Source organism: Ptychodera flava, chromosome 21 (assembly GCF_041260155.1).
Source record: "Ptychodera flava strain L36383 chromosome 21, AS_Pfla_20210202, whole genome shotgun sequence".
NCBI lineage: Eukaryota > Metazoa > Hemichordata > Enteropneusta > Ptychoderidae > Ptychodera > Ptychodera flava.
Genome location: NC_091948.1, coordinates 30,326,731 through 30,349,950, shown reverse-complemented (window position 1 = coordinate 30,349,950; position 23,220 = coordinate 30,326,731). Strand labels below are relative to the sequence as shown.

The 23,220-nt window shown below is 35.8% G+C and overlaps 1 protein-coding gene across 1 annotated transcript in view; it reads right to left on the bottom strand.

Annotated features, from left to right (window-relative positions):
• Nucleotides 1–1,172: 1,172 nt before the first annotated feature.
• LOC139121998 (proprotein convertase subtilisin/kexin type 5-like) overlaps nt 1,173–23,220 on the bottom strand; it is a 69,006-nt gene continuing 46,958 nt past the window's right edge. The window contains exons 21-31 of the mRNA XM_070687336.1: nt 22,538–22,729; nt 21,695–21,928; nt 20,832–21,030; nt 20,153–20,253; nt 17,424–17,678; nt 10,444–10,671; nt 9,106–9,304; nt 8,608–8,813; nt 7,933–8,069; nt 7,425–7,602; nt 1,173–4,486 (exon numbers count right to left, since the gene is read on the bottom strand). Of these exons, the coding sequence (XP_070543437.1) occupies nt 4,209–4,486; nt 7,425–7,602; nt 7,933–8,069; nt 8,608–8,813; nt 9,106–9,304; nt 10,444–10,671; nt 17,424–17,678; nt 20,153–20,253; nt 20,832–21,030; nt 21,695–21,928; nt 22,538–22,729 (2,207 nt within the window). The 3' untranslated portion in view covers nt 1,173–4,208. The remainder of the gene's footprint in view (nt 4,487–7,424; nt 7,603–7,932; nt 8,070–8,607; nt 8,814–9,105; nt 9,305–10,443; nt 10,672–17,423; nt 17,679–20,152; nt 20,254–20,831; nt 21,031–21,694; nt 21,929–22,537; nt 22,730–23,220) is intronic.

The following is a 23,220-nucleotide window of genomic DNA, read 5'->3' as shown; positions in this document are numbered from 1 at the left end:
GCAATGGTCAATAGTAATATTGTGTCACGATATATGTGTGAGTGCAAGTATATTTCACAATCAGAGATTATAATGACCCAGTAATTAAACCATTAGGTATGAATTTGTAGCTTAATGGTTTGATACTAATAAATTTTCATGGTGGTAACGACAGGTTAAAGGACATAAGGGGTGCTTATCAGGTAGTTAATAGAAAAGCATGCGGCAAAGTTGAAAGAAAACACATTTCATTGTCTCGAAAGGGGGTTGATTGCATTCTCTTCAGAACACACTCATTCCTTTGCTCCAAAGGCCTCTATTGTAGTGATGTATGGCATGTAAGTTTGACAGAATCTGAATCTGAATCTGAAAAAATACGTTGAAGGACCAGATAACTGGTATGTCATCAACGGGAGGGAGAAAACAGTAATGTATCTGGCAGTGATGGAATCTGATAAACAGAAAATTCTAGCTTAAAGTATGGATTGCATTTTGCAAGGTCCACGCAAATAATATCTAAATAGTATCTAAATACCCTGCATACCATTTTAACATGCTAATTGAGAGTGCTAACAGGTGATAAAGTCCCTCCGGAAGCTGCCAACACCCTTGCATACAAAGACATTCAACAACCACAAAGACACATCCATACATTACGTCCCACCAGTGAGGTTTCACACATTGACAAAATCACCAAATACTAGTAACTGATTGGGTCTCATAATACTGAACAGTTACGTTTATCTAAATTTGTATCATACATCAGCCGGAAGAGAGCCTTAGGATATCTTGCCTTTTCATTTCTCCATCTCATTAGAATATTTGTTTTCAAGTGAATGAACAGCTTATGGTTTTAGTGTCGAAGTCGTCATCCAAACATGTTTATCATAAAGTTTCTCAATTAAGGAATATGTGGGAGGGTCGCAGATATATGCTTTCCTCCCTTTGCCTGTCAACGCATGATGTTTACAGATAATCTAAAACAGGCAAAACAATATTTCTAAGTGAAGTCTGTGGTGGCACTACATTATCGATAGCCAATGTAACCAGAATCCTTTGTTACACAACTTCACATTACAAAACTATATGAATACTGACAAAAACATTACACGTAAACCAACACTCTGAAAACCAGAAACCCTGGTCAGAGCGATCATCTCAAATGACAGCATCAGAAACAAGGCACAGAGACGTAACATTTACCCGAAAGTATTTATTTCAGAGTTAAGTTTTTGCAAAGTACAATGTCTAGTGAATCAGGCGTTAAACAACATACTCACAAAATCCACCTTTTGATTAAAATATTTCTCTTTTGTTGGTTGTGTCATTTTTAGATCATTTTATATCAAATCAAATGTTTTTAAAGTAAAATGTATAAAAATTGTCTGCATTGGTTTTTCACCTTATTGGATGATCACCCACAAACTTTTCTTGCGTAGAAGATGGTTAGGAAATCAAAAATACTCTGGATTCATACAGCTACAATTTGATGAAGATACAGAAAAATAAATAAGATTCACAGCGGAACTGATATTTAGTGATCATTGCTCTCATTTATGAAAATATTGTCAGCATAACCATATAAACAAGAGAACTTCAAGTGTTTCCCAAGGCTATCAAGCACCATACATAACTGTTAAAACATAGAGTTTTGTAAATGGACGTATCTAGTATCTAGGACAATAAAGCAAAACTACAAAATGCCTCTTTTCTCTTCTTTCTTCTTTAATTTTTTTTATCATGAAAAGATCATGACCTTGAGATATGTTTGATTGAGAATTTGAAGTTGCATAATTGTTAATTTGGAAACCAGAGAAATCACCCTGTCAATGGTTCACTCTCTGAACACAAAACTTCTGAAAGTCTGATAAAATAGAAGGTACTTCTACAAGATCATTACATGAGTTGTTATTTTTGACATTCTAGTTTTGAATACAAAATTGTAAACTGTACAAGATTTTGGTCATTTTAATTAAATGTACTTTGTTACTATCTATGTTCATGATAATCTAACTAATGGTTGTACACTTGATGATTTTAGTTATTACTGTCATTCAGATAGGTAGAATTCTTGGTTAAAATACACATTGTACTGCCCTTGAAAATTGCAAACAGCATTCAAAATGATTAACTACGACTTTCACCAAATAAAGAATGGACAAATTTTATGATAATAATAACCATATCAATGAAGACAGAAAGCAAGTCCTGTAAATCTTTCATGCAAACTACACATCACCTTTCTTTTAAACACACATCAGAAACACTGTTACACCTTATGTTTATGTTACCTCTAGTAGAACACTGCACACAAGTGATTGTATTTTTTTTTGCTCTTAAATGTGTAGTGATTACAAGAAACCATATCACTATTACAGTTTGAGTCACACAGAATGCAGCAGTTTACGTCTGGATGTTCTGAATGAATTGTATCTTATGATCTGACAAAGAGCATGGGGACATTTTTTAAATTTTGTATTTGCCCTATTGTGTGTCATTGCGGTCGATGCGTATGATTTAAGACATATACAACATCCTAGGAACATAACTATTTGGAAAACCTATGTGTTCAGTACCCCTACACCACACCACAGGGTCTTCTATGTTGAAAGTTAAATAAAATACAAACCATCCACATATGTGCTTTTATGTACAAGTGAACAATATTATGAAAAGATAAAGGTACAAAGTTTGGTGTGTTATGAGAATCACATTCAATTTCAAAAAAGATCTGCTATGATTGCAATGACAAATGAATGAGGTTTGAAGTAAATTGTGACGTCATCTATATGTCACCAACTGGGAACAAAATCAAAGCACTACAGTACTTAAGTTCTGAAAAATTTTGACTCCTCCCCAACTCTGTATTTGAAACAGTTGTGATACAGGATAGAATGGAGTCCATAAAATGAAGAGTGTACCATCTTATGATATGGAGATTGCATAGGTTCTAAGATGGGTACACTTCAAAGGATCTGTTGAATTGGATCAAAGACAGTAGCCAACATAAACTGCGTAATTTGTCTCATGAAAAGAACTCAACTTATCAGGTGATGGGGATTATTATCAAGATGCAGTCCCGTACTCAAGATCCTTTGCGTTGCAGTGTAATTCCTAGGACTTTTAGAATTCATCTTGGTGAGTTGCAAACAGATTACACAAATAAACTAGAAAGTAATATCAGTTGTGATGATGGCAGTAATTTGAGGAGATGAGTCATGACTACAAGGCAACATCTTTCAAATCTCCTGCGGAAAACATGATTTCAACATATAGCTCTTGCAAGTTTAAGAATTAATAAATCTGCACATTTCATATAAGTACATAACTTTGATCTATTCAATATGTTGCTGAGATTTGGAAAAATTGTGCTATGGAGTTCGTGATACAAAAAAGTTTTCAATTGCACTAGTACAGAGGAAAAGAAAAGGTTTAATTAACATGTCATCAAAAATAGAAGATCACTTTTGTTGATATAAATAGTAATTTACGCAATGATCAAACCATGAATGCTATGGAGTTTCTGAAAATGATTTGCATATATTACATAGAGTTAGTCTACAAGAGGATATGTTTTAATACCTTGTACTGTTGTATGGAAACTGTTAGAAATATTACAAGGACACACATCTCAATGAAATACTACCACTCTTGTAAGTCTTGTGTGACCTTACTTTGCATAGAAAAAATTAATCCACAGGTATGATTGTATCTCTTGGAAACGAAAACAGCAATTTTGCATGTACCGCGTTGAGAGATCGTGAAAAACAGGGATACAGCTTCCTACAGATCTATTGCTGAAGCCAGTTTGTCCTGATTGTAAAACCGTTTTTACAACAGAATTAAACAGGCCTGCTGGATACCACAGCAACAACTTAGAAGACAATAACATTAGACAGTATTTTTAACAAACTAAAACAGAAAAATAAACTGAATATATTCTTCAATGAGAGCTACGGCACCATTTTGCCCTTTGACATTGATGTGTACTAAAACCAACGATGATATTGATGGTGCCAACATTCTTCACAGTGAAGTCAAATCTTGGTATCTTAAATGAATACAAACTCTGTAGCCCTCTTCTTTACATTTTGGTTGGATTTTGATTGCTGAGATAAGAAGAGTTATGAGCAAACTGAACAGAATCTCTGGTGAGTATGACACATGTATGGTTCAAGGTATCTTGTAGTTTACAGCAGTCAGTTCTGCCCTCAGATTTGAGTGGTTTCTTAGATGCGATCTTTACTGTACACTTCAACGTCATCATCAGTGTAGTCCCTTGACATGCGAACTTCGTCAGAATTGCTTTCATAATAGGTGGGTAGCTTGTGGTAGTTGCGGTTGAAACACCATATCTTTTTAGAGCGGCACTGCAGGATTCCAAAAACGATGAAGAAGACAGAAATGATTGCAATCACGAGTAGAACTACCAGTCCGACAACATTTTTGTGACTTCCACCTTGTATATTACTGGCTGTATTGCTGGAACGATTCATTATACATTCACCTAAGAGAAAACACAACAAAATTTAAATTGAATTGTTCATGAAGCAGTTTCGGATTTATCTGTTGCTGTGTAAGACATTCCAACAAAATGTACATTTTCTTTTTTTTTTGATTTTGCTCATTTTGATTTATTGTTTATCTTGAACATTGATCGTAACGAAGTACAAACTTTGCAGTTCTTATATGTAGAATTTCCAAAAACATTGATGAAAATGGTGGACTATCATTTTTTATATTATTGAGAAAGTGTCATTCTCCTGTGTTCCATTTCAACCCAGCATGTTTACTGCTTGTCTTGTTTCACATTAGAAGTTCTCCCAAGCTGTGTGACTACTGTGTCTATCTCAATGAAACATTAACAAATCACTGTGTATTTCATAGTTCTGATTTGGATCAATGCAAATAAATACCAACCTTTTCCTATGGGGGCCCGTTCTAGTCAAAATTGTTTTATTAATTTTAGTATGTTAGAATTAATTTTATGTAGACTGGAATTAATTTACTAGCACCTCGAATTAATTGTATGGTTTCTTTTAATTGATTTTTATATGCTTTAATTAATTTTGTGTAGTCATGCCGAATTAATTTTATGTGTTCCAATTAATTATTTCTGCTTATCTTTGCTGTAATTAATTTTATGTAGTCTAGAATTAATTTTGCTAACATTTCAAATTATTTATATTTTTTTTATGTGCCGGAATTAATTTTATGTAGTCTAGATTTAATATATTAATTCCTTCAATTAATTTTGGATTCAAAATGTTTTCACGTGCTGCAATTAATCTAATGTGTGCTAGAATTAATTTCTACTAGTGTCTTGAATTAATTTTGTGTTCGGTCGAAGTAATTATGTGTGTTCGCTCGAATTAATTATGTGTTTGAGTGAATTAATTATATGTGTTCGCTCGAATTAATTATATGTGTTTGCTCGAATTAATTATATGTGTTTGCTCGAATTATTTTCGGCCGATCCCACAGTCCTTTGCGCACGCTTTCTTAAATCAATATGGCGGCTCCCGACCGGAGTGGTACGGTTATTCAGGCGTTCGAACTGTGATCTGTGAAAATGGAAATCAATAAACTGATCACAAAAACTTTTGTAGTGTCTCCTGTCTGAGGGATCGTGTATGTGATTGCCCCTAGAGCGAAGCCCGACCAATTTTGTGTTTACGTCAGATGCGAACGTTCACCCTTTCTAATTCTATCGGCTTTGCCAATCATCGTGTACTGTAGAGTGTAGTGTAGTGCAGTGTACCGTAAGCGTACGCAGCATTCGAAAATGAAATCTGCCGAACAGATATCTACGAATATGAAAACCAATAAAGAACTTAACAATACTGTCAAATGTCCCTAATTACAAATATAGCATTCGGCAGTTTCACCTCTATCTGTATACAGATAGACACAGGCGCTTAAACTGTTGCTACGCGAAGCCGGCCTGTATACCGGAGGAGAAAACAGGCCGGCTTCGCTTAGCGACAATTTAATTAAGCGCCTGTGTCTATCTGTAGGCCTATATGTATATACAGATACAGGTGAAACTGCCGAATGCTATATTTGTAATTAGGGACATTTGACAGTAATCAAGCTTGGAGACATTTCCTGGTGGTCATTGTTAAGTTCTTTATTGGTTTTCATATTCGTAGATATCTGTTCGGCAGATTTCTTTTCGAATGCTGCGTACGCTTACGGTACACACTGCACTACACTACAGTACACGATGATTGGCAAAGCCCGATAGAAAGGGTGGACGTTCGCGTCTGACGTAAACACAAAATTTGTCGGGCTTCGCTCTAGGGGCAATCACATACACGATGCCTCAGACAGGAGACACTACAAAAGTTTTTGTGATCAGTTTATTGATTTCCATTTTCACAGATCACGGTTCGAACGCCTGAATAACTGTACCACTTCGGTCGGGAGCCGCCATATTGATTTAAGAAAGCGTGCGCAAAGGACTGTGGGATCGGCCGAAAATAATTCGAGCAAACACATATAATTAATTCGAGCGAACACATATAATTAATTCGCTCAAACACATAATTAATTCAAGACACTAGTAGAAATTAATTCTAGCACACATTAAATTAATTGCAACACGTGAAAACAATTTGAACCCAAAATCAATTGAAGGAATTAATATATTAAATCTAGACTACATAAAATTAATTCCGGCACATAAAAAAAAATATATATATTGAAATGTTAGCAAAATTAATTCTAGACTACATAAAATTAATTACAGCAAAGATAAGCAGTAATAATTAATTGGAACACATAAAATTAATTCGGCATGACTACACAAATTAATTAAAGCATATAAAAGTTAATTAAAAGAAACCATACAATTAATTCGAGGTGCTAGTAAATTAATTCCAGTCTACATAAAATTAATTCTAACATACTAAAATTAATAAAACATAATTTTGACAAGAACGGGCCCCCATATTTTCCAAAGGGAATCTAATCAGAATCACAATGCTAAGAAATGGGTCAGTTTTGCTTGAATTGTCAATCAGATCAAAGTCACACTCTACTCTTATCCACGCCACCTTAAGGGGTAATTTTGGGCATTTTTTACGTCAGGAAAAAATAAAGTCGTTTCTTAGAATCAACTATGTGCTAAAGTAATGTTGATGCATGACGTAATTAGGACTTTCAAATATCAATGGGGTGAGCAGCAGTTTACTGGTGCAACATTCAGCTCATAGAAATGCATTTCTAGCAGATATCGCAACTTATTGTTTTCTGGGATTGGCATTGAGATGTGTTTTGTTGTGTTGACCACTATGTGAGACAGGTTCAAGATGCTATACAATATATTGGACCTGTTGAAAAATTACAAAGGTGATATCTACAATGGCCACTTTTTCCCCTTACAGAGGCAACAGTGTGTGCTTAGGCTCAAATACAGCCAATAAATTGTTCAAAACTTTCACCTGTATCTGGATGGCAATTACAGCACTCTTCATCCTTATTCTCAACATTGTTTTGATCACAGCATAGCATGCAGCGATGGCTCTTCTTTTGATAAACCCTGGGTTGATCACACTCATAACAATTTTTTGGTCCAGGTCCAATACACTCTTTGCATGTTGAATGGCAAGGTTGACAATCCTGAAATCAATATAAAAATTGAAAATCGTAAATTCTTGTCATCAGTGGTCTTCTGAAAGACTATTACATGCCTACCTATCAAAAACATCAAAATCCATGAAAAATAATTTTTGTGATGTACATCTTAACAAACACCAAGTATCTCTCTTTTTGTCTTCAAGTTGACTTACAAGACTCTATTAGTTTTTTAGTTTTTTTTGTTTTTGTTTTTCTAAAGATGCCAACTTCAACAAATTGAACTTGGGCCTTGAGACTACCAAGATGTGAAGAACAAGACTTAGTGGGTGCCCATCAGAATTGAAGTAGACGCAGTGCCAAAGATATATTTACCACAGTGATTTCATTGTCTGTGCCTGTGCTGTTGTCATCACCACTGTAATAGTTTCCAGACAGACATCTTGGATAACACACTCCACTTTGCAGCATGTCATTACGATTACACTTGGTGCAGTCTTGAGCACCTTGTCCTAAAAGTCAATAGAAGAAAACTCTAATTAAATACAATAGTCTTGGCTCATCATCTTGGCTCATCATGAAGGAAGATTTATAACTGTCATAAATTGTTACCTGTTATAAATTTTGTGTCTTACTTTTGAGTGTAAATGTAATCAATTTTGATTCTGTTGGTTCAAACTTTGGTAGAATTTAGACAACACCTTGAAAAGAATAAGTAGGCAGGAATTTGACAATTCTCTGTGTCTGATATTTGGCAGACATTCAATTCAACTCTAATGAAATTACAAAGAGGAAATTTTCTGTGCCTAAAAATTTTGCTACAGCTGCTATTCACATCTTTATTCAGAATGCGTATATGGAGGGATATGCAGTTCTCAAAATCCTAAAATTTCAGATGTTCAGGCCCACATCTGATGTCTTTGAAGCACTTTTCAAAATTTCTCTGCTTTTCCCTGACATCAAACAGTCTTTGCGAATTAGCCTGGAATCATGGTCAAAATACCTAAACCTTCCAGAATGTCCTTTTATCATGGCTACCTAGATACATACCTTCACACTTTTCACAAGAAGGATGACAATGAAGACATTCCACTTTATCTTCATCGTAATAGTATTTTACTCCACATGCATCTCCACATTTACCATCCTGTAGAAATTTTCCCTCGGGACAGCTCTCACATTTATTGATCTCTGGTCCCGTGCATTTTTCACAGGTGATATGGCAAGCTCTGCATTCACCATTGTTGACATAAAAGCTGTCAAAAAGTGGCATATTGAGTAATTCATCTTGACATAGCAGGTGAATAATTCAGACAAATGTTGTTGTTGATGTTGTTTGTTTTGCAAAGGGCATTCAACATTAAACTTTTCTAGGGTTTGCAAACATTATATCTGAGTTCATCTTCATCTTCATCATCAAAACAGACACATACATGTTAGTTGGCAACATAGATGTTACAAACCTACTTTCAAAACCAAAGGAAAAACACTGCAAGTCTGATCATGAACTTCAATATGTTGGCTTCTAAATCCAAATGATAAACTTACCCAGATCCACAGTCAGCCACACATTCATGGTCCCGCATAATCAGGTGATCTTCACACTCAATACACTCATCAGCCATTGGTCCATGGCATGTCTTACAGTTGAAATGACAACGTCTGCACTCTAGTACTTCCTCACCATCAACATCTTCCACATGGTCACCATAGAAACCGGCCATGCATTCAACTTTGCAGGTATAGTCTGGTGTTAATGAAAATGAAAAACTTTAAAATCAGAACCAATACTTGAATCAAAACCAATCTTGCAGTGTTTACAAATCTCTATATTGTTCAAATCTTAGAATGTTACTAAAAAGAGATTTGCCATAAAATTGTGACAATGCATTCTACGACTGCATTATGAGTGTGCCATATAAGCTATACGAATGCACCACTCACTGAGTCACAAAATTTCTCTTTGAGATCATCAGATTTTGCATATCACATAAACTTGGACAGGGCTGACCCTGAGACATCTTACAGCAAAAAACAGGATGGATGAACAGCCTCATATACATTACCTTTACTTTTTGTACGTCCCACACAAGTTCTGTAGATAACATTGTAGATAAAAATAACTGACTCATTTGAGTGTTTGGATAGGAGGTGCCGAAATACTTATCATGTTGATGATATCTAAACAGCTTGCTGTCGGTCTATGTCAACACTCTAGGTAGACGAAACATGATACAATGAATGCAGACAGATGCTGATTAGGATTTTTTGCGAGACACATGGATAAACAGCGAGACTCTGAGAGGAATGAATGAAGCAGCGATTACCTCATGTCAGACAGAAATGTCTTTTGAATACTGGTTTTTATTCTGCCATATGCAAGTTTTAATAAAACGACTTTTAATGAAGGGCATGCATTTTCTAAGAAGTAAAACTTGACAGACGTCTAAGTGACACTCCACTCCACTGTTTATTCTTGTGTGTCTATAAAAACAGATTGGCATCAGTACGTCTTATGGTTAGCCAGAGTGCTGTCCTAATTAACTTCGGTCTCTACTATCAACACGACAAGTAATTTAGCACTCCCTTGTGTGGTCTGTCCAGACACTTAAATGAGTCGGTTCTTTTTATCTACAATGTTATCTACAAAAACTTGTATGTTACGTACAATAAAGTAAACGTAATGTATATGAGACTGTTCATCCATCCTGTTTTTTGCTGTATATGTAAATTCCTTAATATTGACCAACAGAGTTCAGAAGTATCTTCACAAAGACAGCATGCTGTACACTGTAAGGACATGGCATTCCAAAAGGGAATGGAACTTTCACGTCGCGTACCACACTCTCTCACTAAACCAAACACAAATTGGACAGAATAACTCACCTTGGAGGAATTGGGGTTTGACACAGCTGAGACAATCCTCACTTGTAGGGCCATCACAGGTAGCACAACTTGGGTCACATTCTTCACAGCTACTGAAATCCTCATATTTTCCTTTTGGACATTGTGAGCGGCATATACCTAGGTCTTCATCAATATGGTATGGTAGACGGCACGACAGACAGTCACTGGCTGCTGGACCATCACAGGTGGCGCAGGACGCATGGCAAGCTGTTTCATGGAAAAAGTGATGCAAAATTATAAGAAAGCCATGGAAGTCTCAATTTTACCTCACTCAAAAAAAAAGTTTTCATCTGCATGCGTCTTTAAGACGTGTTTTTGGTTTCATACGCTACATACTTCCTGGTATTTAGGGCCTGGACAGAATTAGATTGGGGGGGGGGGGGGGGGGGCTGGTGCTTCTCAAAACCTGGATGCAAGAAAATGCGACCCTTCCCTTCAATTATACACAAGTATCCCTCCCCTTTACAAAATAATTTGCATTTCAATTGGAATGTTTGCAAATGATGTCATTGTCCTCTTATCAATATGTACAAACAAATATTCGTCCAAAAGTTTAGACAACATTTTTGGAAATAACCCAAGATAATGATATATGTCTACCAAATTTTTCAGTAATAGCTAAACATTCAAGTAAATGTTAGCTTTCTGGCCAGTAGTGGCAATGATAATGATCATCTTGTATTTGAAATGAAGCACCCCATTAAATAAACCCAGGGCTCCCCCTAAGTCACCAAAATGATTAGCCAACTGATTAGCCAAATCAAAAATCTTGTAGCCACTTTGAGCAACTTTTAGCCAGTTTATGATCTCAATTAAGCGTGGCAATTACAGCTTTCTCCGCATTCAGGGGTTCCTAATTTTACAAATCCAGATTTTTTTATGATGTTCCTGATAGTTTTTACATTAAAGAAACATTTGTTCAGTTTGTATTGAATAATCTGTGTTTTTATGACATTTCCAGGATAGAAATACTTTTTCATTTCAGATGGTAAACTTTTACCACCAGAAATAAAATAGAGTATCAATTGAATTCTAACAAGTCATCGTTGATGACACAGTCCCCACTTGTTAATGGGTACTTTGATTACATGTCCTCAGAGAGGATAGAGTCCTCTTCATTAATTAGGTCTGTGATAAAATACTTTGATACAGATGGCACTCAATGGCCAAGAATGAGTTCTATGGTGATGAAAACATAAAACCAAAGTAGGCCACCATCCTAAAGTTCATAAAATGAGTCTACTAGGAATTAATCAACAGGATGTTGCAAAACATTTTTGCATACAATCCTAACACTTAACAGATTATCACTTGTACCATATTTCACAAAGTTTGATGCAGTATTTACAACACTATGAGATCAACATCTGTATCAAGTTTCATCACATTTGACGTTGTATTAATTTGTGGCTATATCACCCTAATTAGGAAAGTTCATTACTTATGCAATTACAAATTAATTAAAATGACACTGATAAATGTCTTTTTCAATGTTAAGCAATGTGAGCTTAACATCTGTACAAAGTTTATGAATTTGATGCAGTATTTCTTGACATATCAGCCTATTACGAAACTTCAATAATTGACATGTTACTGCTACATGACGTGAAACAAATTGAGGAGCATATGTATGAAATAGGTCAATGTCCTTGTACCAACTTTGAATGATACTGGTGGCAATATGTCTGAGTTATGGCTCTGTACATAAGAAAATTGTAACAAATTCACCGCCATGCAGCGATATTTGATCTTACTGTTTAAAAAATCAACAAGTATCAGGGTTTTACATCACTTTTTACTTTTGAGAGTCCCTGGGACCCCTGGTGTTAGAAAATGGGAGTCCTACATCAAAATATGGGGGTCCCAATTTATTTCAAAAGAATATTTTATTGTTTATCCATGCCATGGTCTTCACTGTGTTCAATTAGTGTTATAACACACGGCAAATGGTTGCGCATTTCTTAAAATTATTCTTACATGAAAATTCTAGTTCATACTGAGGTCCCTCATTGATCAATTCAAAGAACACTATTCATAATTGAAATGATCTCATAACTTTAATGACAAGTTCACAAAGTTGTGAAATTTGAACAAGTATTCAAATTTGTCAAATTGACGAGAAGGTAAGTAATTCTGTGTGGGTTTAAAATTACATCAAAACATTCCAGAATATTCATCTCATCATCTGGAAATCTGCAATCTAAATTCTGCAGTAGTTTGTTGATATAATTTTCTCGTACACTACAGAAGCTCTGTCTGAGTGGCTGATTGTAAGTGATTTTAATGTTTTTGTATGTGTTTTTCTGATCATTGCCAGGAACATCACCCAAATCATTAAAGACTTCTCTGACAGTGTGTGAATCATTAGTCATTGTATTCGATGTGTCCCTAGTAGACTGAACACTTTTTTTGATATGGGATAGGTTGACAGAATCTTTCTGAAATGTAAGGCTCAAAATTCCAATCACAGTAAGGACATCAATCAATAAGGCAGTGAATAGCAGAAACAATGAATTGGAGACAAATTTCAACAGCCCATCAGCCTTTCCCCCTTTTTTGTCACTTGCAAGTGCCAAGGCAATGGCTCAAAACTGATGAAAATCATCTTGACAGTTGATTCAACCGACAACCAGCGAACAGATGTAGGCTCAGTAATTTGTTTTGCCTTCCCATTCAACAGAGTTTGAATTTCTCTAAGTTTGTCATATCTCACACTAGAGTCATTAAAGTATTTATACAATGAATGGATTATATTATGATATTCTTTGCAATATTCAATATCTCTACCTGCTTGAGAAGCAGCAAGATTCAATCGATGTGCAACACAATGCACTCGAACAAGGTTGGGATTTCTGGCTTTTAATTTGCACCCAACCCGTTCAAACGAACCGGTCATTACGGCACCCCGTCTGTTCCCAGTCCATATATTTTGTCTACGGCCGCGTCACAGATTTCTTTCCTAGTCAAAAATTCAATCAAGGCGTTTTCGATCCCTGCAGCAGTGGCAATTTGCTGGTTACCGAGGAAAGAAACATTCGCCTCGCCATTCTGAATATATCGAACATATATGGCAAGTTTCTTATGAACGGTTATGTCACAAGTCTCATCCAACATTATACCGATGAAATCACTTGCATGTATGCTATCAATCAGGGACTTCTCGATCACACGTTGAATACACTCTTCAAACTCCATAACTATCTGCGGACGTTTGTAATATTCAATGTCTAAGCCGTTCAGATTCTGTAGATGCATGATGTCAGTGAATACATCGCATGGAAGGTCACGTTTAGCGATCAGATAAACAGTACGTAATTGTGCAGCGTACGCCTCGAGTTCGTTACTCATACCCTGCACCTGCCGGTCCTCTGCAGATTTGCGAGCAGTAGTAAATTGTGACCTCAAGCTTAGGATTTTAACACTTGTGAGATGACTTTTCGAGTCCTGATGACGAGTGAGAGTTGAATGTTGAAAATTAGAACAACCTTCCGTGAACGGGCATGTAACATTCGATTTCAAACATACATCGCATTCCATGACGTTTCGCTCTTCAGAATATCGAAGCCATTTAAATCTATCGAGCCAACTTCTGTTGAATGTTCGTAATTTTGCCGACTTGGCCGGGGGATCTGATGTATCAGTATCGCATGGCGTAGCTGCTGTTTCGGCCTCGACCAAACCTACATCGTGCTGGTTGCTGCAGCCGTCGAAAAACTTTCACAGATCGGTTTGTTTTGGGTATTTGACACGACCCGCCATGATGCATATAAACATGTATTGATCGCCGCAAACAAGAAATCGACCAATTAAGAATCAGTTTACATTTTGAAAGTCACTTTTTACGGTAGTAAAATTTGTTTCCGCGGGTACCATTGGTCATCAAACAGTGGAGGCCAATGTACGGAGCATTCTATTAAAGTATGGGGTCGGTAAGGTTTACTGGGATGTGTTTTACGTGTTCAGCAGCTTTGCGAGATATACACCAGCAACAGATATTTCTGCGTCCGAAGGGACGCGTAGTTTAGTTTTTGAGGGGTCCTGGGTCCGGTTTTATGCGTAAAGGACGCAGAAATGCGCGTCATGTAAAACCCTGAAGTATATGTACGACATAAGTCAATATACATGTACCAACTTGAATAAGATCAGTTGAGACTTGCCAGAGTTATGGCTCTCGACATGAAACAACCATAACAAAATTGCTACCATGTGGCCATATTGGACCATCTCGTGAAACCAATCGACATACATATGTATAAATAAGTCAATGTCCTTGTACCAACTTTGAATAAATTTGCTTGATACATGTCTGAGTTATGGTTCCGGACATGAAAAAATCGGAAAAAATGCCCACACGGCGGCCATATTGGATTGTATCACAAAACAAATCAATGTGCATATGTATGATATAGGTCGATGTCCCTGTACAAAGTTTAAAAAAATTGGTGAATAAAATCAGTTGAGACGTGCCCAAGTTTTGGCTAAGGACACGAAAAAATTGTAACCAATATGGCTGCCATGCAGCCATATTGGATCATATCATGAAACAAATTGACGTACATATGTATGACATAAGTCAATGTCCTTGTACCAACTTTGAATAAAATCGGTTGAGATATGCCTGACTTATGGCTCTGTACATGAAAAAATCGTTAGAAAATGGCTGCCTGGTGGCCATATTGGATTGTATCACAAAACAAATTGACGTGCATATCTATGACATTGTTAATGTCCTTGTACCAACTTTGAATAAAATTGGTTGAGATATGCCTGACTTATGGCTCTGTACATGAAAAAATGTTACAAAATGGCCGCCTGGCGACCATATTGGATCGTATCACAAAACAAATTGACGTGCATATCTATGACCCTTGTACCAACTTTGAATAAAATCGGTTGAGATATGCCTGACTTATGGCTCTGTACATGAAAAAATCGTTAGAAAATGGCCGCCTGGCGGCCATATTGGATTGTATCACAAAACAAATTGACTTACATATCTATGACATTGGTCAATGTCCTTGTACTAACTTTGAATAAAATCGGTTGAAACGTGTCTGAGTTATGGCTCTGTACATGAAAAAATCGTTACAAAATGGCCGCCTGGCGGCCATATTGGATTGTATCACAAAACAAATTGACGTGCATATCTATGACATTAGTCAATGTCCTTGTACCAACTTTGAATAAAATCGGTTGAAACATGTCTGAGTTATGGCTCTGTACATGAAAAAATCGTAATAAAATGGCTGCCTGGCGGCCATATTGGATCGTATCACAAAACAAATTGACGTGCATCTGTATGACATATGAAGTAATTCTTGTACCAAGTTTGAATGAAATCGCTCCTTGCATCTCTGAGATATCTGCGTGAACGGACGGACGCACGCACGCACGGACGCACACACGCACGGACACGACCAAACCTATAAGTCCCCTGGACGGTGTCCTTGGGACTAAAAATCTGGTAAAAAAGTGAAGTGTATATTACAACAGGAACAGAACATTTGTTCACAGTATGATAGCTTGTCATAAGCTACAAGCCTCTCATGCGGCAAATTTATGCAGTCTTCCATAACCAAAATGTTTTAGCCACGAGAATAAAAAAAATGGTGCAGGAGAAAGCATTTAGTAGCACACTGGCAGTGTAGATACAATTGGCCCCGGTGTTACTTGTATGTCACAGTTGTGACAAGCAGGCTGAATAGCATTTTGAGTATCACTATTTTTCTTGAGACCAAAGGTTTTGGCCAAACACAACTCTTGTAAAACAAGACACAATGATATATGTTCATTTAAATTACTCGCTGTTTGAGAGAATTCATTGTTTTAATGATAATGATAACATTTTAACACAGATATATTTTCACTTGATATTTTGATATCATAAAGAAATGTCTGGTAATGTTTACTTCTACATCATTAAACTGGTTGAATCTGCAAAAATATAAAAATAATTCAGAATCACATAATTTCTTGTATAAGTTAAAGCAGTTTGAAATAGACAGAATTAACAATTTTAATGAATTGTTGCTTTAATGTTTACATGCAAAATTGCAAATCACAAATGTGATGACTTGACAATGGATATGCTTACTGCAATTACTGTTTACAATATTCCTTTGCAATGACTCTTAATAAATTTAATTTAAAACTGACAGTCAAGCTGAATGCCATTTAAATTGGAAGACACCAAAAATACCTTTTACCTATTGACCCACCCTAGGTGGCTCTTTTGAACCATAATTGTACACTTAAGGGGTCTTCACGCATGACATCACATGATGAGATGACCTAGACTTGACCTTTCTGAAAACCTCAGTTTTTCTCCTCTTCCTTGTATTATTGCTCCGTTTGTGAAATTTCCCTTTTCAATTACGGTTTTTACTATCAAACTGAGTAGTTGTAGGCCAAATTTTGATTCTAGCAAAGTAGGTAAAACTTCTAGATAGACTGAAGGACGAACGGGACTCACGGAGGCAAAACAAAGCCTCTATGTACCGCAGACGGAACAGCAACAATGTCTGCTCCACGTACCAGGGAACTTGTAACTTTGTAGAAAGGAGAGTAAACTGTTTCAACATCTTACAACTTTTTTATTGTTAGCTGTAGTTTTTTATTGAGGTGGCACCTGGGCAGGAAAAATTCATTAGCCACTATGTTCGCCAAACTGGAATTTTTGTAGCCATTTTTAACTTTCTTTCGCATTTGGCTAATTGGCGATCGGGTAGCGGGAGCCCTGAAACCTATGGATTGAGTAACTTGTGTATGAAGCTAATCATATGAAATTTGTACTTCAATGCCTGCATGACAAATAGGGATACACTTCAGCATCTATGACTGTACTAGTGTGCAGAAATCAATGGGAAAACATTATCAGTCTGCTCTGAGTGAAAGTGAAAATTGATTTGATACAATGCTAACACATCCTATAAACACAGACTGAAAGATATTCATCTCACCTTCACATCTTCCAGACCGGGTGTCTTCATACTCTGCATAAAAACACTTGGTAACACATTTACCACCTTGCAATTTGTAACCCATCTCACAGCTGGTGCAGTCATTCTCTGTGGGTCCGATACATGAAGCACAGTAATTTGGACAGTTAGCACACTTCCATTCACCTTCTTCCCAGAAAGGAAACTGATCTTCTCTGCACAGATCAGCAGATGAGTAACATATTCCATTACGAAGAGTGAAGTCCCGGACACAAGCTGAAGAATGGACAAGATAGTTAGAAACACAATTTTCACCAAAATTGTACATTATTTTGTATATAAAGGAATATTTTCCAATCTTCTGTTTCTTCTAATCTCTTCAAATTTGAAAATTGCTATAGTGATGATTTTCATAATCAATTTTATCAAATTACTTCACTGTTTATTCCCTTTGAAAACACTTCTCATATATATATAATATATATAATATATATATATATATATACACACACACACACACACACATATATATATAATATATATATATATATATATATATATATATATATATATATATATATATATATATATATATATATATATATATATATATATATTTATATAAAGTTGCCAGCCTGTACAACAGGATGTTGTCTCAAGGAGGACAAGAACCTAAAATTATCAGACAGTTTCATAAAGCTATAAAGCTATGTCAAGACATCCTCAACTTTTTGAAAAATTCAATGTAACACCGAAAGACATCATATATAACATCAGACTCAGAATAACTTAAGGTGTGGTGGTACCTGATCAGTACTGCTTGGGGAGCCAAGGTAGTTGACTGTATTGTTTTCAAATCCCCAAAACAGTCGCCTTGGTAAACAATTGATGAACATCTAGGAGATTTTGATGATGTTATTTCTTTGCTGTATATTAATTGTTATAAACTAATCCTGCTGATGTCATATCTTCATCATTCATATGACACAATCATAGCGAACCCATAATGATCTATTGCTTGCACTTGCATGACGTTACTTTACATCATTGCTGTATTTATTTCCATCCAAGTGAATTTAAACTGTTTAACTACTTTTGACTATATATATATATATTATATATATATATATATATATATATATATATATACACACACACACACACACACACACACACACACATACACACACACTGGTATATATATATATATATATATATATATATATATATATATATATATTTATATAGTCAAAAGTAGTTAAACAGTTTAAATTCATATATTATATATATTATATATAGTGAAACTTGTCTAAACCGAACCCCGATCTAAACTTGAAACCTGTCTAAACTGAACCCTTTTCCAAGTCCCATTCCAATAGAACTCTATGTTAAAAGGACCAGAGTCTATAAACTGAACACCTCTCCAAACCTGAAGCGGTTTAGACAGGTTTTAGCATATATATATATATATATATATATATATATATATATATATGCGTGTGTGTGTGTGTGTGTTTGGTCTGTCTCTGTCTGTGTCTTGTGTCTGTATTGCATGACATTTTGTTCAGAAATGGACTATAGCTGAGATTGGAGACAATTTGTATGTTTCTTTATTGATTTCTTTGGCACTTTGAGAATGATGAGATTGAAACCAAACCATTGATAGTCTCCAGTTGAAGAACAATGCATCTCAATGTCTACGGCTTTCATACAATCCATCACAGTCTGATTAAAATCAGACACAGGGATTGGCAACAGTCATTTATTTGTTGCATATGAAAATGTGAAAAGTAACCAATGCATACAAAGTATGATATATACTGAATACATCTATACATCTCTACATCTGATATCAGCATAATCATATTGTGTTTCCATAAAAACCTGAAAGGTTTATTTTTGCACTGTTTTATAAGAGCAAAGAAATGAAATAATTACAGTACTGCAGAAATTATCATATTTGCAATTCAGATGTCAGGGATATTTCAAAATTCAGTTGAAATCGCTGAACCTTTACTTGAAACTACATCAATAGTTAGTGACTTACATGTAAGGCTTCTCTGAGACTGATAGCCACTCAGATAAAATACTTTTTCAAAGCATGCCATACAAAATCATAGATCAATTATCCACTCACATGCACATCAGAATAAATTTACTACATTATCTACATATCTTAACAAACACCTGGGAGCATAAACCACAATTGATACACAGTGAATGTCAGCCATGCTGTGTAGAGTGTATTCTTGGTTGCTGCCAGTCTCAGCCAAGTTGGAAGTCACCAGTATTTGTAAAGTGGTAATTTCAAGAACAGTTTTGTCATGTAAATTTCATGATATCCCATGCATATACATTACAATGATTTCTTCCATAAATAGCTATATCCTACTAGTGAGTGTACATCCCCTCTCATGTATAAACACCTCCACTATTTGACAAGATTTTTGAAATTGCTGTACAGAATACTCAATCAAATCTTGTATGTGTATTTTCTAGTATTTAACAGTTTCTTTGGATGTAAATAGAGTTTTGTAAGTTATTCCAAGTGTGAGAAGGTGTTCAATAATCTATGTAAGTAAGACTGATCTTTGGGTGTCCCATGACTATTTCCACCATTGAACTTTATCAACAATAAAGAGCTTATGTCACGAATTACAAAGCTATCTGTCAAAAGTAACAGAGATCATACAAGTTTTTACACATTACACACTCCCCCCACCTCTACAATGAGAAGGTAAAATGCTTACCTGTACACATGCCAGTATCTTCATCACAGTCCATACAAAACATTGGACATATCAATGTGGCTGCAACACAGCTGTTGCTGTCCTCATCTTCTCTGAAGCCACTACAGATAAAACCAATAAATTCTCCAAGTTTTTATTCCAATGTAATTTTTCAATAACAAGTTACAGCCTTACCCTACTGCCCTTTCATCAAATACTTGGACAGAGACCAAAAACTGAAACAATCTGGTAAAGAGAATAGAGCACAGAAGTATCATATACCGGTACCTATATCTAAATTGTTATTTCAATGTATGGTGCTTTAAATAAAATTCTTTCTTTGCCATCCGCGTGCTGTTAGGTTTTCAGAGAAAATTAAGAAAACAAACACAATGTTAACACTATTACAAATAAAAATATTGTTTTTCCACAAGAACCCAAATAAAAATTGAGCTTATGTTTATACACTTGTGTTTTCTGTCAGTGTTTGTTTTTTTCCCTGGCTGGCTGGTAGGTTTTCAAAAAATTCAAAGATGGCCAACAAATAATTTTCTTTAAATGGCCTAATACAGCTTTCTTCATGGGTTAAAAGAAGTGTAAATAAAGCGTAAATGTATATAAAGAAAAGTTTATGGAGGTAGGTTGCTTAAACTATGATTGCTATCATCTTTACTTAAAGCAGACAGGAAGTAGTACTTACGTTGGACACGCATCAACACATCTGCTAGTACTCTCGTCTTGAAAAAGATAGGTGAATCTCCTACAGCTTACACATTTATCTTTATTATCGATGCAGTCCCCACAATCCAATGAACATGGCTGACACTCGGAATTTACATCAGCGAAAAACCCTTCTGGACAATGCTCAACACAACGTATTCCTTCATATAGGAACAGATCTGAGTAATATTGAAACACAAAATAATGTATCATTGTAAATGACAGACTCCAACACAACCTACAAAATATTACTGATCCTTCAGTCATATATAGACGTCAATTATATGACATTGGTCTCGGTTTCATGGCTCATCCCTAACAACAAATGGCCTGTACTCTGTCAGGTTTCTGAACTGAGTTTGAGAGAATTTCAAAATCTCCTGTGTATCTGGGCATTTACTCATTTCAGTTATGTATTTATTTCACCATTTTCCCAATTTACAAGTAAAAGACATAGTTGATTCAGAGAGAAAGTTGATATGATGTATATGGATACCATTGCCATACATGTAGCCCCTTGAAATTTTGGGAGTTTGACGTAACTTTTTTCAGGAAAAGTAACTGCTATAGAGACTTTAAATTTAAACTCTGTTATTTTCACAACTGTCAGAGAATAAGGTACAATTACTGGTAGAAAAGTACAAATGCTTGACTTTGATCAAGCAAGACTAAAAATCTTTTGGATCATGGTGACACACAACAATAATGCCTTGGAATTTAAACCTGAGCTGTAGTACATCACTCACAAGACAGCTCGGCTGCAGTGATAAAAAGCCAAAATACTAGGCATACAAATGTATACATGGTGGTGCCTTGTATAAATGTGGTTTTTTTATGACTTACCTTGAGCACATGTCAGGCAGTCTGACTCAGAACTCCCCAGACACTTTTGACAGGTAGAATGGCATGACTGACATGTACCGCTGGAATAGTCATCAAAATAGCCATCTTCACAGTGATCCGTGCATAATCCTTCCCAAGTCAGGAAATATGTAAACCTACAGCTGAGGCAGTCAGTTTGACCTCCACCTGAACATGTATCGCAACTGTCATGGCAAAACTCACACTCGCCATTTTCTGTAAATAATGATTCTACAGTTAGCTACATTCAAATTGTAAGTTTTGGGATTAAGTGAACTATCTCTCTGTAAGGGTTGTGTATCCCATAATGCATGTTGTGACAGTGGTCTACAAATACCCTCATGGGAGGAAAACTTTCTGATGTAAACCATTCATTGATATGCATTACCAGCAGAGATTTGTTGAATATCTACATTTTTGATGTTTTTCATAAACAAGAAATAATATCCTTAACTTCACACAATTTAGACATTCACAAAGGAGAAAGTAAGGGAAAGCAATAGCCATATGGTGTTAACCTTTGAACCTGCAGGTAAAGTATGTCTGGATTTTGACATAACTTGTTAACAGACTAAGGCTGCCATCAATTTGAAAGAAGTTGTCAACACACTTACTTTCAGTATTGTTAGTTTCAGTATCTGTCTGAACTTTTTTGATCTTAGGAGGTCAAAATTGACAGGTTGTTTTCTGGGAGTCTAAATCCTTTGCAGTCTGTTGGGGACAAATCTCTGCAATATGTTATGGGTTACCTGAGGGCCAGAATTACTTGAAACCATGATGCACTGCTAGTAGACTGACTCCAATATTAACAAATTTCTGACTTACCACCTTGATATTGGCCGTCACTACAAGGTGACATACACCTCCCATGGTATTCTTCAAAACCATTATCACAGGTCAAGCAGTCATAATCTGAAGGTCCACTACACGTCTTGCATGATCTGTGACACTTTATGCACAGTCTGTTCTCTTCGTCTGCATACTGACCGTCATTACAACTAATGACACAGTTATTTTCTGACAATGTTTGAAAATAACAAAAAATACCGCAATTATACGGTGTCGCTCAAATTTGATCAGAATTGGTGTATACCAGTATGGGTTACCAATGATCAACAATAAATGCTGTTTCTATCTGTTCAGTGGAGGAAAATTCTATGTTGATGTTATGACAATGATTTCTGCACAGTACAAACAGAAAATCAACAAGAAATATTTAAACCAGAAAAACAAGAATGACAAAAGTAATTAAGGTCTGAAACTTTAGGTACTGGAGGTCAACTTTAGCAACATGCATAGCAGAAACAAGCCCCTCTTAGTTTGAATATAGACGGTCTTCCCCCTGTAGTGCCTATGGTTTCAGCAGGTCTGTTAATATGTAACAGTTCATAAACAATGACAGGAAATGACTCAAGATCAGTGGAGTTGGCCTGTTTCTTACTGGCATGCCATCACTCCTGCACATTTGCAGGATTTCACTTTTTCTTGCCTCATTTGACCATTTTTGA